General features: G+C 41.5%; 2 protein-coding genes across 3 annotated transcripts; both read right to left on the minus strand.

Moving 5' to 3' along the window:
- Window positions 1-938: 938 nt before the first annotated feature.
- Window positions 939-9,395, minus strand: zgc:136971 (S9 family peptidase). The gene is made up of 21 exons (XM_037245220.1): window positions 9,149-9,395; window positions 7,045-7,177; window positions 6,619-6,694; window positions 6,464-6,539; window positions 6,249-6,340; window positions 6,036-6,170; window positions 5,861-5,952; window positions 5,690-5,727; window positions 5,104-5,225; window positions 4,940-5,000; window positions 4,624-4,718; window positions 3,598-3,649; window positions 3,395-3,498; window positions 3,136-3,268; window positions 2,938-3,021; window positions 2,778-2,858; window positions 2,206-2,294; window positions 1,942-2,135; window positions 1,758-1,860; window positions 1,479-1,585; window positions 939-1,256 (listed from the first exon to the last, which is right to left on the minus strand). The coding sequence occupies exons 1-21, from the start codon at window positions 9,273-9,275 to the stop codon at window positions 1,157-1,159; spliced, it is 2,094 nt and encodes a 697-aa protein (XP_037101115.1). The 5' UTR covers window positions 9,276-9,395; the 3' UTR covers window positions 939-1,156.
- Window positions 9,396-9,757: 362 nt separating this feature from the next.
- On the minus strand, window positions 9,758-17,546 carry ifrd2 (interferon-related developmental regulator 2). Of its 2 annotated transcripts, XM_037240192.1 has the most exons (13): window positions 17,070-17,529; window positions 15,739-15,795; window positions 14,808-14,924; window positions 14,643-14,727; window positions 14,437-14,561; window positions 14,181-14,338; window positions 13,486-13,539; window positions 12,782-12,960; window positions 12,596-12,704; window positions 12,178-12,312; window positions 11,794-11,922; window positions 11,529-11,621; window positions 9,758-11,133 (listed from the first exon to the last, which is right to left on the minus strand). In XM_037240192.1, exons 1-13 carry the CDS (start codon window positions 17,110-17,112, stop codon window positions 11,053-11,055), a joined length of 1,365 nt encoding a protein of 454 aa, XP_037096087.1. In that variant the 5' UTR covers window positions 17,113-17,529; the 3' UTR covers window positions 9,758-11,052. The 2 variants fall into 2 exon arrangements, with proteins under 2 accessions (XP_037096087.1, XP_037096098.1); XM_037240203.1 differs by lacking the exon at window positions 15,739-15,795 and having other exon boundaries at window positions 17,070-17,546.
- Window positions 17,547-17,661: the final 115 nt, after the last annotated feature.

Raw genomic sequence — 17,661 nt, forward strand, 5'->3', positions numbered from 1 at the left:
CGGCGAGAGCGAGCGCCTCATCCCGGCTTGGGAACAATGCCTCGTCTCAGCGTCTCGGCCCACACAGCCGAATACCACGGAAGGCCGCGCTGAACGTCTCCCTCTGTCCGTCACCATTGAGTCACTTCTCCTTTCCTTCGGCTACTTCGTCAGCACTGTCTCCATCCCGGCCGTCCCACCCGTCTCCCGAAGTAGTGACATCACCCGCCCCCACGTGACGGTGACCTCATGAGGCCGCAGCTGCGGTCGAGGCCACATAACGCGTGTCGGTGACACGGCCGGTGCGTCGAGAGGGAATGTCTGGAAGATAGATTTGATTGTGTGCCGTTGACAACTTCTCTTGTTTCCAGTAAAGAAAGATCCAAGAATGCAAAGTCAGGGGAATTGCTCGAGGCCACAATCACAGTCGTGACCACAATGCTTGATCCAACAAAGTCATGGCATCATGCATTGCTTCCCATCCAGTTATTGATTTTTTAAAAACGATTTTCGTCATTGGAACAATCTTCTTCATCAAGGGTTAGATGGAGCCTCTACTGGTCCCCTTTCATTTCTTTTACTTCCTGGCTACGACGCACATTTGGGTCTCAACCCATCAGTTGAGAATTGCTCCATTACAACTCAGGAAACTGAACCCATTGAGTCATCCATCTCGCCATCAAGCTTCTGTTTTGTCACTTCATCTTACACTTGCTCGCAAGTTGCACACTTGCGTAAACACATTTCATTTCACTCAAGCGATTCAGCATGCAGTCAGAAAGGGCTGCAATTACAAAGCAGGACAACTGGCAAGATGGCGTTATGCTGCCCTCTGCTAGGCGTTGTAGAAACTACACTTCTATGGCGTTCTAGAAAATGAGTACTTAGAGGTGGGGGGAACTTTTGAGCAGTCATGCATAATTGAGATTTAAAAAACAAAAGGCATGTAAAATTATTGATTTGGTTGAGTCATTTTATTTCATAACAGAAAACCTCTTAAACCTATGCAACAAAATAGCCTGGAAATCCAGACTTATCGTTGTAACATCGTTTGAGTCAGTGCGGTAATTAGATTACGCGTTAATGACGCATTTAGTTACACCATTGATGTAAAACGCCGTTGCTCCCATCACTGGGCATGATAAGGACCATGACTACGTCTATTTACATGTGTGTGTTAGAGGTACTGGTGCAGCCACAGCACTACGTTGACAAAGCACTGGGCCTGTGTGTCCACTCGGGACAGGGAGTGTCCATCTTCTGCAAACCACAATAATCTGAAAAGACAATGGCAGCAATGATGGCCACTCAACACCAAAGCATCAATGAGTATTACAGCCACACTGAGAGTGAGCGAGAGATGAGATTATAACACTTGTTCCATTTTCATTCTTAACACCGAGGCCCTTCATATTAAAAGCCTTTAAAGAACATTCAATAGACTCGGAGTGACCTGGTGCAATGTGTGTGAGCATGTGATTTGATATTCACTGTTGTACCTGACAGGTGACGCCCGACTCTTGAGCAACTTATAGAGCTCCAGACCTTGATAAGGAGACACCCGTCTGTCTTTGCCTCCCAGCATCAAAAGCACCGGAGCCTTGATCTATATCAAATAAAACACATTCTGGTTCAGGGTTCAGGACATTGTAGAGTTCTAGGCTTAGAGTTAGGGCAACATCTAAGTTTAGAGCTACTTAGCCAGGTGCGGGGTAAGTGTTGAGGTATGGCAGTGACTCCACATCCAACCAGGAAACAATGTCTTTATCGCTACTGACCTGTGCAACATGTATGATAGGTGACTGCTCCAACATGGCAGCCAAGGCTTCTGCAGTGGGTGTCTGGTTGTATGAGTAGTGTGAGCCCACACAGGTATAACGCCTGGCGAGTGCAAGAAGGGAGGGACAGTGTAACAGCTCAACTGGTGAAAGCTGGAGAGCCAAAGTAAACAACCAGTCTCACCAGTCCACGATGTCACTGGTGCCTAGCAAGGTGGCTGCGTTGATGACGGGGTTCCTGGCTACACAAGCCCTGTAGAACTCGGGGTACTGAGCCACCAGGTGACAAGACAGGAAGCCGCCATGGGAACCCCCGATTACAGCCACACGATTGGGGTCAAGAGTCGTGTGACTCTGCAATGCTGCAAGCACAGCTCTCTAGGCAAAACACAGCAGGTAGCTAGGTGGGTGGGTACAGTAGGTAGGTTAGATTAGGTAGGTAAGCTACCTGGACGTCTTTAACATCTTGGCTTCCAATGTGACCGATGAGGGATAGAATGTTGTCCTGGCCAAAGCCTGTCGAGCCGCGGTAGTTTACTAGGAATAAAGAAGCAGAAAATATCTTAAAGAATCTTTCTTACAAACAAGAGCACTGAGCGGTCTACAGTAGGTTTCAAGGTTTCAAATATTTATCAGTTAATAAGGTTCAAGCAAGAATGACTACCATATAGGCGTGAGTTGCAGGAAAAAAAATTCTAATTGAACAAAATTAGAATTAAAATTGCATATACATATGCAAGGCTATAAAGATGTCCAATTGTATTTTTCATGTAGGATTTAAATTGCTGCCGCATTAAATTTGCATCAGATCTGGGTTTAACATCACAAGTTCCTAACCCAAATCAAATCTGTTTTAATATGATTTTTTACTTTTTTTTTTCTCCAAACAACTAAATGTATTTTTAAAAACATGCCCAAAAATACAAAATAATAAGTTATTTGCAAAAATATTTCTAAAAAGATTGTTTTGAACTGTCTCTATGGTGAACTGTATAGGCTGCGTTGCTCAGCGTGTCCCACCCATAAGCACAGCAAAGCCGAGAGAGACAAGACCAGCAGTGGTGGTGTTCCATTCTGCGGCAAACTGGGAGTTTGGCCCACCTGTGTGAGATATCACGCCTTAAACCACCAGACGTAGCTTTTTGGACAGCCTGCTGGTGATCAAAATAAATACTCCTACCATGGATAAAGACCACAAGTGGTGTCTGGGCTTCATGGAGCGGACTGCATGGTTTAACCAGGACCGCTCCAAACTTTAAGCCAGCTACAGACAAAGATCAGGACAAGCACAAAACGTGAAGAAGCCCCTACCTCCATCACACATCAAAAAGAAAAGAAAACCAAATTCGATGCATTTGTATGCATGTGTGGATCTCACGATAGTTTTTGTTGTCTTCTTCTGGTAGAGGTTCAACTTCTAGAACAGTCCACAGGAAGTCAAAGCTCATGATGGGCTCTTGGAGGAGGTGCCAGGTCACAGCTTCACCTAATGAAGGGAGAAATCCAACCAGCTACACACACACACACACACACACACACACACACACACACACACACACACACAAAAAAACATTATTAGCTTCAAAAAGTTCAAATATATTGTGCAGGCGCACCTCATGATGTGTGCATGTGCTAACCATGCTTGGTGGTGTGTTGGGACTTGAGCAACACACGACCATCAGATCATTCTGGATGGTAAGTAGCTTCCAGCTGCCATATTTGTTGTTAACATCAGACAGGCCTAAAATAGGCGCAGCAGAGAAAAAGAATTGTGAGACTACACCCCACTTGAACCACGGAGTGTCAATTCAGCCTTGCGGTTAGGAGGGAGGACTTTTACCTCTAGAGAGGCAAAAGACTTTCTTTGACCCTCTGTCCACCATGAAGAGATCCTGAAAGACGAGTTGATCGATGATGTCATGAAGTGGATAGACAGTAAACTAAAGCTAAAGGCTAAATTCAAGAGCAGAAAAGAGAGGAAAGAAAAAACTAAAAACCAAGTGGAACGAGAAGACAATCAAAAATTCTAAAGCTTCAATGTGCACGAAGGAGATTTTAAAATTTTAACGGAGCTAAAACACATGAAGACTAAACGACATTTTGGAAACTTAAACCAAAGTTAAGATGAGACAAGATTGTGACGTTCCTGGGCTCAGGAAAATCCAAAAATAAGCGACATAATTGTTAAGCAGCAAGGGTTAAAGGTGAAGGAAAAAGTCTCATCTTATAGTTTATAAGAGGTTATAAGTTAAGAGGGAATCACAACTTCAAAATCTTAAACATAAGAACAACCTTAAAAAGTTTCTGTATAACTATAACCGGGGTCAAACTATGGAACAATCTAAGTGAGGAACTCAAGCAAAGTCCAAATATCCACCAGTTTAAAAAAATGTATAAAAATATGTTGTTTAGCGGGTACAAAGGTTAAGAGTGCCAAAGGGCTACACACAAGTAAAAATGAAACAGAACAATAAGTGTGCAAGTTTGTCTACTTGTGTTATATTGTAGAATTACAGTATAGTATGTTGAATCGTTGGTTTAATGGATGAAGTGAGAAAGGGGTAGGAATCTAAAAAGCTATGCTTCCTCCTACTCCTTTTCGAGCATTCTTTATTTTTTTATTTGCTTATGTATTATTATTACTAATTACTTAATTTATTTAATGTATTTACTTCTATTTGTTGGTTTATTTTTTTGTTTGTTTGTTTTGTATGGACTTATGTGGCACTTTAGAGTGTTATTTGTTTTTGTTTTTTTGTTTTTCTTTTTTTGTTTTGGATGTTCGAAATAAAGATATCAATCAATCAATCAATCAATCAATCAATAGTTTGAACTTTACGGTAATGTTATTGACACATATGCATACCTTGCGGTTCTGACAGGCGCTAGTGAACACAACTTTGTGACCATCTGCAGACCAACAGCTGGAGGGCAAGGCTTCATAAATGCCAGCAAAGCCATCTGGAGCAAAATCATATTTCCAAATGTGGATTGAGAGAGTTGATACACTGTCATGTAAATATCACACAGCAATTTTTATTTCATCTGAGCATGTATGCTGAGAAACGAAACCGAGCCAAATTATGAACCCGATTAATTAATTAATTAATTAAATTAATACATTATGACATATTATAAGGAATTGCTAGAATCCTGAGGGGTAAAAAAACAATGCTACTTACCACTCTGAGGCCTATGCACAACATCCAACAGAGTAGACGTTGTCCTACTGTTGAGGTCCAACTGTGAAAGATCAAGTTACTGGTAGATGGTTGAACGGACATAAAGTATGTTCACCCCACCCACACACAAACTCAAACTAATGTACAGTACATGATACAGGTACCTGCTGAAGACTGAGGCACTGACTGTGGGGCCCAAAAACCAGGCCCTGCAGGTAGATCAGTGTGGACCCATCTGGACTCAGTCTGGGACAGAACACCGATAGATTTTCCCCCGTCAAGCGCTCTGTTTTACAGATGCACATTTTGGAGAATCTGAAATGTTAGACTATATACAGTGCTTTAAAAATTCTCCTCAGTGAAGCCTGGTGATCCAACTCAAATTTGGGTCGATAAAAAGGTTCATTCCGTTTGAAATGTGTCATTCCTGTTCAAAAGGTATCGGAGCTCACTATCATTGAAAGTGGGCATCAAAACATCTGCATAGTGTTTGATAGATGGACCATTACTGAAATTTTGTTAAATACTTGCAAATCTAAAACCAATACTTTTCATGCCCTGTCCCAAAAAAAGGCATATTTACAGAGCAACTGTCAATGATTTGCAAAAATAACAGACCCATATGAGAACTGACCGATAGTGGACGGATTTGTAGAAGAATATGACATTTAGCAAGTTTGTAAAAGGTAGGTTTTCCGTCCGACAGTCATGATATATTTGCTAAGTGAAATTGTGACATAGTTGACTCACCACATTGACCATCCATGTCGAGCTGGAACAAAGCTGACCTGCGAGAGTCAAGACAGTCCCAACATAGTGTATGGCATTTAGAGATTATGAAGTGTGCGCATTCTAAGCAAGAATCGAATTTATAAAAAATAAAATAAAAATGCAACGTTAACGTGTAACATCTCTCCTAACCTGCGATTGGAGCAAAATTTGAGTCCCAATCTGAAGGGTTCATGGTACCAACCAATAAAAAACACTGATTGGCTTCCTGGGGCCCAGCAAGCCTAGATGAGATGAAAACAGACACACATAGTCAACACACAAAATAGCACACAAAGTAGTACTGGTGACAGGACCCTGCGCTCACCTGTCCTGGCGAGATGTCAGCGGGGACACCCGGCAACACATCCACTGATCCATTGTGCAGGTTGACCACACAAATAACTGGAGTGCTCTTGTTGGTCAGAGTCTCGCCCCAGTCCTCACGGTATACACTCCTGTCCTGTTTGTGCAAATGCAAGATGGGATTAAACATTTTATCCATGTGTGTATGCGTGTGTCAAATGATGATAATGATGACCCATGATGACTCCTCTTCTGTGTTCTTGGTCTTCTCAGCTACGTAGAGAAGCTTGCTCTCACACTCTGACCATGACAGGCCGCCAAACTGAGCTGAGAGCACACAACAAAATAACACACCTACAATGCCACTATCAAACTAACACAAAAAGGACTGTACAGATAATACTTCAAGAAACATCCATCCATTTTCTCGGTAATCTGCATCTGTCTCACCATCATCGTACACGCCGCCATGTTTGTTGAGGGCAGTCAGGTTGAGGCATTTCCTGAGACCATGATGGTCCCAAATCTACAAAATTGCAAACGGTGTTAACACACTCCTGGTTCAATGAACATAATGCTCAGAGAAGTCCATGTGACCTGCTCACCTCCAGCAGCTGGTGACCACCCGTATCTCGGACCACTGCTCTCAATCCACCAATGGGCGAAAGAGCACTAAGCAATCTACAAGGGGAGAGTTGGAGTAGAACTGACTATTTTAACCTTCTTTCCGGTCATACAAGAATGAAATAAAAGTTAACCTCTGTGTAAAAAAGTGAGGTTACTTTCTACATTAAGACTTTGTGGCACATTACGTTCTATTTTTAATTATTACAGCCGACTGGCTCATTGGTCGTCTACTTTCTACCCATTTCACTGCATGTCTGTGAAACGTGCACACACACAGGTTTGAAACCCAAAGCTGTTAGACAGACGTGGTAACCACCCCATTGGTGCATAATAATAATATACTATGGAATATAACAATTAAATACAGCCGAAGCGTGTGCGTGCTTGTATGTGTCTGTACTTACTCTCCAGACACAGGTATACATGGTCCTGGTGGTAGGGCTGTCCTAATCTGCTGGTCTCTGGGGGCTGAGATCAGAGTCCATTGTTGCGAGTAACAAAGTCTGGATGCTCTCACCGCATCAATCTGATTCCACCCTGAAAATGCATGCCAAGATATTAGTACACCTGACCAGGAAAAACAAAATGTTGCTTCTTCTACTCTGCTGGAAAGGCTTTCTACAAAATTTAGGAGCAGTGTGGATGTCATTCCAGGGGCTTATAGCAGTGACGTGACAAAAATATTGGAAGGTCCTATCGGAGAGCTGTGTGATATGGTCTTAAAATAAAACATCAGAATTTTATCCCAAAAAATCTGATTTCTGATTGACCTCAGTTGAAGATTTGCCACTCTGAAGCACATATCTCAGATGAAAAGTGTATTTGGCAATGTTCCAAGGCATTGACTTTAAGTTTGCACTCCACAAATTACTGTACCTGTTATACAAAAAACAATGTGAAAATGATTCTACCTATGTTGTCTATTACTTAGCAGTAATATAACTCGCAACAGGGGCGGAGCTAGTACATGATGGCCAGAGGTGGCTGGCACATCTGCACATCTAAATAACAAATTTGAAATTAAACTGGATGCAACCTCTTATAAGAATCTTATAAGAACAACCTTGTGAATATCACGTGACCATGATTGGTCGTTACCAGCGACCTGAACAACTGAAACGTCATTTTCAGTCGACAGCAAGAGGCAAACCTTTTTAAGTCACACACACACACACACACACACACACACACACACACACACACACACACACACACACACACACACACACACACACACACACACACACACACACACACACACACACACACACACACACACACACACACACACACACACACACACACCACTGCACTATATATGTCAAAGTAAGGCCAGGGGGCCAGATACGGCCCGTCACTTCATTTTATGTGGCCCGCAAAAACAACTTGTGCATCAAATTCATGTGTGTGTCATTACTAAAATTGCAAATTGTCTTCACATTTAAAAATAATCTTTTTTAATATATTTGAACAGGTTTTAATCGTCTGATTTGAGAAAGGTTTTGTTTTGTAGCTTATACTATATATAATATGAGGCGTTCATGCATTTATTCGGGTTGACAGTCATCGTGGCCCTCCGAAGGAAACTATGACTACAATGCGGCCCGCGACAAAAATAAGTTTGACACCCCTGCCGGGTAAAAACAAGTGGCTTGCTGCTCAATTCATATCCAGCACAGTGCCGGCTCTACGCAGGGGCAAGAGGGGGCAACACCCCCTCAAACAGATGTCCTGCCCCCTCGAATCAAACTTTTAGAAGTGAAAAATCTGCTGATAGAAACACACGTTCATCAGCCCCCTCTCTTCTCTCATGTCGGTGCAGTGTGTGTCCTCACACAGCCTGCTGTCAGGACTCCGCGCCCCTCCGTAAACATCCAATCACTGTGAGTATGCAAATGAGGCAAGACGCAGCCAGAGAGTGTCAAGTTACAGTCAGCGCGGTAGGAGTCGGAAGAAGCAGTAAAAACTCCACCAAACTCGTCGTAATGACCCGTGATATAACTAATGATTAACGACAACTCAAATAATAGTTAAATTAACATTCATATTATATGTTCCCCCCCCTGAGAGATTGCCACCTTATTGTGGTCAGGGGGTTTGCGTGCCTCAGTGACCCTAAGAGCAATACCAGCAGAAGCTTTAATCTTCAGGTGGGACACCCAAACTGGACAGGTCTTAGTGTAGAGGCCTGACAGAGTGCAATCCACTTCTCCAGGTTGAGATCTGGACACACAGCTAACAACTGCCGTGAAGAAAACACTAACAGTGTTAAAAATGTGTAAAAAAAAACATAAAAAAAAAACAAAAAAAAAAAACATGCCCCCTTCACATTTCTGACTGCCCCCTCTTACGTGCATTCCTAGAACCGGCCCTGATCCAGCAAATGGAATATTGATCACAATCCAGTTTATAGACTACTGGGGGCGCATAAATTGGAAAGAAACTCTTGCGTTTTTATTTGTAACCTCGGACAGTCACTCCGTCATACCCTATTGTGGATTAATGTACCTGCATTGACTGTGATAAGACGATTGTCTCCTTGCAGTTGTTCCCGCACGTCAGCAGACACCGGCGTGGCGAGACAGCTGACTTCACCGTACACCTTTGTAAAGTGTGTGGCCTGCATGGACTCCATGTGTGGAACTACAAACTTCACAATAAACAACAAATAAACACTGGTTCCCGTTAACACACGTCGAGCACATTTATGCACTAGCGTATCTTCGTACACACCATCAGCAGCTCAATATATACGAGCGGATCGTACCACTTTTCTCCATTCTGAGGGGTGTGGAGCGAAGGGATGCACGGCACAACGAAGGAGTAGAAAATGAATGTGTACTGATTCGTTATATTTTATTAACAGATATACTGTTGGAATATTCAAAATGCTTTTGCTACACTAGAGCTATATAAGGAGAAGGGTATTAAACCGGATGAGTAATGGAGTCATTTGATAGAATGGTTTGCGAAGACAATTGATTTGTCATATTTTTGGACATTTCTTATGGTGTTCTCCAGGGGTCAGTGTTGGGCCCCAAATTATGAGATGAAAGATTTTTGTACATGTAATTTCTGCCAAGAGTGGAATGTTTTGAGAATGAAAATTAAACAGTCAACGCTCAAGACACTCCTTTAATGATTCAAGTAACACCCACCTGCAATAAAATAGACAAAACTGCAACATAATAATAATCTGTCATCTTCCCTAAACTGTAAAAAGTATTCCTGTTATACTTTAGTACAATTTGAAGAACAAATAGCAACAACCGGATAATTAAGGGTTTTTCCCCTTTTCAAAAAATTCCTCCGAAAAGCCAATGAGGCATATAGTTTGTCAGTGATGATTCAAACTCATAAAGCACACTAACATGATCAACACTGGAGTCGCAATGTTTGGAGAGTGTGGATTTGGCAAAGTTATCCTATTAGATACAGAATGTATAAACAGCTACCACAGGTTACCATTGTCATTAGCACCTTAGACCGCAACATAGAATAGGTTCAAGATAAAATGCCTCAGAATTTTCCTTCCATTAAATATACAGTGGATCTGGTACATATTCACACAACTTCAAACCACATTTTGTTACATTACATTTTCTTCCAAAATGCAAGGCCCCAATTGTCCTGGACTTGACCAGATAGCACCTAGATATTAACCTGACTAATTTCTGGAGAGATCACAAAATGGCTGTTGCCAAATTGCAGCAAGTAAGTACTGTGCAAAAGATGTGAGGACTTACATTGTCCTACATATGTGTGTGTTTTTTTTTTTCAATTGTAGAGCGCTACCTATTAAGGACCTCAAAGCGCTTCACACCAACTTCCTTATTTAGCTCCTGATGAGTCAGCACCAGGAGCAACTGGGGGTTCAGTATCTTGTTCAAGGATACTTCGGCATGGTCACAACGGCCGGAGATCAAACCCCCTACATCTGGTTTAGGAGACTACCACTGAGTTATCGGGGTGTTGCATGTGTAGAAATAACTTAGAAAAGTAAATTCTTCCATTTTAGAATAAGGTTGTAATATGAAAAAATATTGAAAGAGTTCATTACTGTGAATATTTTCAGAATGAACTGTAAATGCTTCTATTCATTTATTGACATGAATAAAGCATCATATTACCACTATTTTTCTTCTGAGTCATAAAGCATTTTGCATCCAGTTAAACCTTTGTTACATGACACTAACAGTTAACACATTAAATTATCATCTTTAAAAATTATTCCTCTGCATCATAAGCAAAATATGTTTTTCCCATAATAGTAGCCCGAGCTTGAGTGTGAGCCATCTAGAATCTGAAGGATGTATCCACAGGTAAAATGTTTTGAGTCCAAATTAATTCATTATGCCTCTTCGTGGCTGGCTTGAAGGCAGTCGATTGGTGTCAAGTCTTTTTTTTTATCTTCACATGATGTCGGCTCGTTTGTCCCGCACTTTGTTCCTCTGCTTCGTCCTGGCCTTGAAGGCAGCCGAGTTAAAAAGATGCTGGTGAAGGAAATGATGAATTAGGCTTCAGTAGAGTACATGCAATAAGTAACAATATTACATAATCAATACAAAGATGAAAATATAATGTTAGTTCTTTCTTCCTTTATTGATTTAAATGACTGCCCTGACCACCATCTACAATTATTTTGCCTAACTACTTAAAGAATATTTCTATTGAACAAATAACGTTTCAGTAAAAAAAAAATAAAGTCATGCAATAACCTCAGATTGGCACGAATTATCTCATTTTCACTCATTTCCTCCACAAAAGGGGCAGTCTCAACATGGTGTTGGTGGTATTGAGGTGAAGATGAGTGGCTAGACATTCAAATCTTCGGATGCTCAGAATTCATACAGAACATGACCCCTGAGGCCAGAAGTAAGGCATTTACCTTCTCCAATCGTGAAATCTTGTTGGCCTTGACGGTTGCGTCAAGGATGATGGGAGGGCCAAGACCAATGATGTCTCTCAGAAGTGGGTTGAACTGCAGCCAGACAAAAGGAAACCCCCAAATCGTTTATGAGAGTGTTGTTCCCAACTTCAAACATTTACTTTCACAGTCACTGGAGATAATAGATGTAAAGTGTTTCCTCACAAAATTGTGATTGGGTTTTAAAAAAAAAAAAAAATCAGTTTTCTTTTAAGCGCTTGCTGACCTGCAGATGGTGCCTAACACCAGACCCGAGGATCTCTTTGAAAGCATCATAGATTCTTCTCCTCATCCAGCTGTCGACGTACATGCTCTCTACTCCAAAACTGATCTTCTCATCTGTGAAGTCCTCATTCTGAAGGAGACATAACAGGATCTCTTAAGCGCCACAAACCAGAATAACATTAAATAGCTGACGTTTTCAACAAGATAAAAAAGGCTAAATAATTTAAACAAGAAGACTCAAAAAATGGGCAGAACACCAAACAAAAGCATGGACCAACAAAAAAAATTTGTGGCGTGAGCGCACGATAGCCAAGTCATGTTAATCACGAGCAAAAATGCCATCCCACACAGAGTAAAATTGTTAAAGTTGGCAGCTGAAGCCCACCTCGATGTAGTGTAGAACCTCTCTGAAGATAGAGCGCTGTTTCCTCCTGTCGTTCTTGGCGCGATGCTTGTGGCTATCAGTTGCTAAACTCTTCAGACTTTCACACAGACTTTCACCATCCTCCACCTCAAAGTCCTGCATACAAAAAAGAAAAACTGGCTCATACAACCTTTCCAACACACTAAATTCCATATTTTGAAATGTTCGCATTATTGTAGTTTATATCAAGAGATTGTTTTAAGATTCAAACTTTATCAAAACACCATAAGACCACCAAATAAAAAATTGGATGCACAGCATTCCCTCATTTTTTGTGGGCAATACATTACATTACAGTACAAGCTTCAATTCCTGCCAAGTCAAGATTTACTTTTTTTGTGGGGATGATACTTGTCACCTTTAAAAATGCAGTATGTACCTCATCTATCTCGCGTCCGAGCTCAACCAGCAGGGCAATGGTTTCCCCAACAGTGATCCTATAATTGACGTCACTACTTTGCAGACAAGCTTGCAGCTTGGGGAGGTGGCTGCAACAGATCATGAGTTTGTGATTTCAAAAATCTAATTATAAAAACATTCATTCAAAGATAAAGCCTCGACTCACAGGTGCAGCAAGACTAAGAGTTTGGATGCTGGACACATGGTGACCAGCAAGGACCAGGCCTGCATGGCGGCACTATGGAGACCTGGGCCTCCAGGTTTGGGTGTGGGCAGCACTCCCTCTTTGTTGGGGTAGGAAGACATGAACACGTTCTCCAGGAGGGACAATGACTTGATCAAGTCCTGACAGGGTTCAAAATGAAACAATGAAAAGGGTTGGTGTGTACTTAACAAAACATGCATTCCCATCAGTTCACCCAGTCATAAGACACAGAAGCATATTTTATTGTGTTGTCTTTTTGTATTATTGTGTTGTTATTTTTAGACTCATACAAGGGATGCTCAGTTTACTACAAAGCTTTTTTTCTATAACAGGAATAAAGCTGGAAAGTGCCATATTCCAACACCATGCAGTTGTAAAGTCATGATTTCTGGAAATATTTGAGAGGAAAACATTACTAGGGCATAAATATAAAACTATTGAAAAATTACAGTTCACAGCAGTAAATATTGTCGCTGGTGTGCTAACTGCCGATAGTTGCCATCGGTCACCTCAAAAGCAATGTATGAATTATAAGAATGGTAAACCGAGGGCTCCCTCTAATTGACTACCTGGAAATCCAGCCATTTTATACAACGGGCCAATAGGTCAAGTGGAGCTTCTTTTTTTTTTTTTTGCCCCAACCTTTTAAACAAAGCTGTTCTCACCTCTCCATCTTCAGCGGAAGAGACATAGCAACACATCCCCAAAGCTCTGGCACACTGATGGGGACACAAGCAAAGACAAACAGATAAGTTAAACTAGACACTATTCTTTCATGGCTTTGTTTCTCCAGACAGCTGGACAACACAAGAAGTAAATACAAGGTCACACGTGTCTTTTGTATTTCGCATGAATTTGAAAGTTGATAATGAATCAGATAGCATTGTCATTTTAAACAATTTAAGTATATTTCATAAGGTCTTATATGCATGACATTAACTTTGGAGGCTGTTGTTTACAATTAATAATGTCAAAACATACAAACAGTTGAAGAGTTTATATTTTTTGTATGAAAAACACACTGGGGCGTCTATTTGGTTTGCCTTGTTTGTTTACATTTCTTTTAGTAATTGGATTAAATTCAATTTCATTCCAGATTCAGGGTCTACTTCAGACAAAAACAGACACGCACAAAAAAATAAACAGTTATATATTAAGAAAACAGGCATCCTAGTGTTTCCACTTGTTTGACTGGTCGCGGATTGCACTGAATCCGATATTTGACGGTGACACAATAATTCGTAATATCGTGATAGTACCAATAATTGTGATATTTTGATCAAGATAATTGTCAACTGAAATGTTCATCTGGTTTCGACTCTAAAGTGAACCAAGTGAGCGGCTTCCCGTGTTTACTGACACTCTGGCGTGCTGCCATAGCGGCCGTGTTGTCAATCAAGATGCTGGTGAGAACGGGGCGCAGCATGTTGAAGCCCTCCATTGCCTCATCTCCTCCCCCCAACTGGATGCAGAGCAGTGCAAAGACGGTCGCCGCGGCAGCTTGCTCCTCTGCGCTGCCTGGCCACGTGGAGGGAACATGGCAGAAAACATTATTAATGTCAAACTGCGTATTTGTAAGAGCTCTAAGTGGTAAAATGAGAAAGAGCAAGACTGACCTTTTTTAAGGCTCCTCTCCAAGCAGTCGCTGACTGTGAAGCGTCTCTCTGTGAGGAACTCGTATAACAGTTTGGATGAGAAGGCCAGCCGCAACGACTCGAGGGCTGCGAGTCGAGTCTTTGTACTGAATGAGAGCAGACAGGAAAGAGTTTTTGAGGGACATGCCGCCATTGTGGATTTTCATGACGTGAAAAAGGAGCCTCACCTCTTGTCCGTGAGGTTGTCAATGCACTGTTTGAGTTTATCTTCCGTTTCTTCTTGGGCAGTTAGCTCGTCAACCTGCTCTCCTCCTTTAATGAAAAGGGAATTATTTCTTTTACCCAAGACAAAGGTACTAAAAAACTTCCCACTAATTGTGAATCAAGCCAACCTGTGACCTCTTCCAGCACGGAGGTGCTTTCACTGGCACTGCTGTAGTGGCTGAGAACATCCGACGTCAGCTCGTCGTCACTGGCTCCCGAATCCGCCTTCGCTCCATTTTTGAGACCTAACGGGCAACACAAGAATAGGAATATTAAGATCGGTTCTCAAAACGTTTGGTTGGAACTTCACTGGGAGACAAAGCATTAATATTTAGTATTTTGCAGCATATTTATTTGCGTTTGGATGTATTGTCACATATTTGTTCATAAGCTTGTATTTAAATCAGTCATGGAAATGGCACCTAAATTTGTAGCTACACAATCATTGTAATATTTAATAGGGTGAATGTTAGTAAATAAAGAAAGCAGACTGACAATATCAAACACAGAGGCAAGTCAACTTTGCTCAGCTGTTTTTCCCCACTATGTAACTCAGTGCGGCTTACGTGTTACGCATGTGTGCGTGTGTGCATGCATGCACAAAGCAAGCTAGCCCTCAAATTACTGCTGGATCAGGACTTTCTACTGTTAGCCTATTGGTGTGGCATTCCATGTGCACAATCCTCAATGCTATGTTGTGTGAGTGTTCATGTTGCAGGTCATCAAGGTCAGGGGAGGTAATTCAGAGGTCATTGGATTGTGTGGAGTCAAGTGCAGTGTAAACTTTTTGAGGGGGTGAAGTTGTGCTGTGTCGGCATTGCCACTGCGACACTGGGTGGGGCGATTAATACATTTTATAGCTATAATCTTTCTTCGTGGCTTCTGTAGTTCAAAGTGTGCCCTTGCTAGCATGCACTGCTTGCACGAACATAGAAACTTGTTTTAGTTGGCGACTGTCTTCCCAAAATGTGACAAGCAAATTGACTTCCTGCTAAGAAAGTGGTGCTCAAGAGACAAAAGTCCTGATGACGCAGTGGGGACAAGGGTCACAGGAGTTACCTTTCAGTGAGGCTTTAGCCGTCAACTGTAGCTGTAGAACATCCTGACGAAGAGATCCTGGAGATGATGTATGGGTGTAGGAATGAATGTAGTAAATATAGGATGTGTTGGTGAGAGAATATAGAAATGGAATGCGGAAGAAAAGGGTGTAAAAGAATGACCGGGAAGGAAACATAAAATGTGAGATTTCTTTTTTTAAATGTACTTTATGAGGTCTTCAGTCATTACTACAGCCAGGTCTGTCTGACATCCATTGATTTTGAAAACATCAATATAAAAAAAAAAGAAGCAGATAAGTCCAATGGGCACATTTGATTCTTGAAATTGTCAAAAGCTGCAGGCACGAGTGTCAATACTAGAAGCTGTCTTACAGTATGGGTGAAAACTCAACATGTGCATGCCAGAGCCACACCAGTGCACAAAAAAATGAGATCACACGTGACAGCACAGGCACTCAGAACACACGTGACTAAGTTAGACTAACACGTGGGACCTTTGCACGCAGCTGTCACTCAAAAGATTGAAATAAAACCAGGTTTTTCATAGGCGTGCACAAGTATAAATAGAAGATTATTTCCAGCAGTGGGAGGTAATGAAGTACAAATAGTGTATGGCAGTTATGGCATTGTGATTTACTTACTGTACTTGTATTTCCTACATTTGAAAATATATTTCTGAAATTTCAATTTCTGAATTTGTTGAAGTGGGTTACATTTTTCACCCTTGTCAGATGATGTGATGGGGGGGTACATAGGCAAACTGTCAAATGCATTGAGATGGTGGGATATAATAGGGAGGAAAAAGCGTCAACAGTAAGATAAGCAAGATGCTCCCCACGTGAAGAGAATTGTTTAGCCCCAAATTTGCCAAGTTTCGTGGCATATCTGTTGTCTTATATACCAGTCTGACAATCATCATTTTAAGAATTTTAAAAAATCATAAAGTTATCAAAACAGATATTGTAAGAATCAATTTCTATCCTAGCACTTGCGTGTTTTCCATTTCTCTAGTAACTTTTGTTTGTGTTTTTATGCAAATATCTCTACTTTTTTGCCACCTCTGATTCTTAAAAAAAAAATGAAGTTGACGTACAAACATTGTTTCGCACACAATTGTTGTCTAACTGGAACACTGATGACAAGGTCAGTGCAAAAACATTTTAAAGACTAATTGGAAGGAGTAATTTTGCTAAAATTAGCATAACATCAAACCCTGTGGCAATGACAACTTCCACCATAAAGTCATCTTATTAACACTGTCATGCAGTCACAACTCAGTTATTAGCTACCTGTGGGAAAGATGGATTATACTACTGTTGTGAGCACACTTACCGGCTTTTGTAGAGCCCCGTTTCCCTTTTTTACTTCGCGGCATGGCGAGCAGCAGATTCAGCCGGGCGAGGCTAACTAACGTCTGCTTTCAAACTGTCCAATTTAAAATCTTCTCTCAGCTTTACAATCGGCGTGGAGACATCTGGGGTTGTTTCCACGATGACAATTCAAAATAAAAACGATGAAATCTCCTCTGACACTATTCTTGTGAAGAGTTGGCTAAAGCTGACTGGCCAAAAACCGCCCAACTCGCTGACTTATAATCTTGCCCACAGGTGACAAACCCACTCGCCTTCACGATTGTTATCGGTGTATTATCTATGCTTGTCGCCAGGTATTCTATACGTAACACCGGGTTGGCGCAGTGAGCATTTGTCAAAGAGTTTGGGAAGGAGTTTGAAGCACGCTGCAGTTGCGAAGTCCACCATCTTCCTTTCCTCTCACAGCAGAGAGCACGCCGGCTAACGGGGTTGCCAGGTTAGCTTGGTCAAGGATGCCAGCTCCAAGTCACCGATCCCCCTTTCCGCTAATAGTTTGAGCAAAAAAAGATAGAGTCCCTTTTTCAGTAATCGTTAATAATCATAGAGGGATT

Source organism: Syngnathus acus, chromosome 2, assembly GCF_901709675.1.
Source record: "Syngnathus acus chromosome 2, fSynAcu1.2, whole genome shotgun sequence".
Taxonomy (NCBI): domain Eukaryota; kingdom Metazoa; phylum Chordata; class Actinopteri; order Syngnathiformes; family Syngnathidae; genus Syngnathus; species Syngnathus acus.

Bases quoted from the DNA above. Each gene is read 5' to 3' on its own strand.
- zgc:136971 (XM_037245220.1), bottom strand. From the start codon at position 9,275: ATGGAGTCCATGCAGGCCACACACTTTACAAAGGTGTACGGTGAAGTC. The intron at 5,953-6,035 runs GTGAGCGCAGGG...CATCTCATCTAG, and splicing joins CTGACATCTCGCCAGGACAG to GCTTGCTGGGCCCCAGGAAG. The intron at 5,001-5,103 runs GTACCTGTATCA...GATCTTTCACAG, and splicing joins AGTGCCTCAGTCTTCAGCAG to TTGGACCTCAACAGTAGGAC.
- ifrd2 (XM_037240192.1), bottom strand. From the start codon at position 17,112: ATGCCGCGAAGTAAAAAAGGGAAACGGGGCTCTACAAAAGCCG. The intron at 12,961-13,485 runs GTGAGAACAGCT...GAACCCTGTCAG, and splicing joins CTTCCGCTGAAGATGGAGAG to GACTTGATCAAGTCATTGTC. The intron at 11,622-11,793 runs GTCAGCAAGCGC...GTCTGGCTGCAG, and splicing joins GTGTTAGGCACCATCTGCAG to TTCAACCCACTTCTGAGAGA.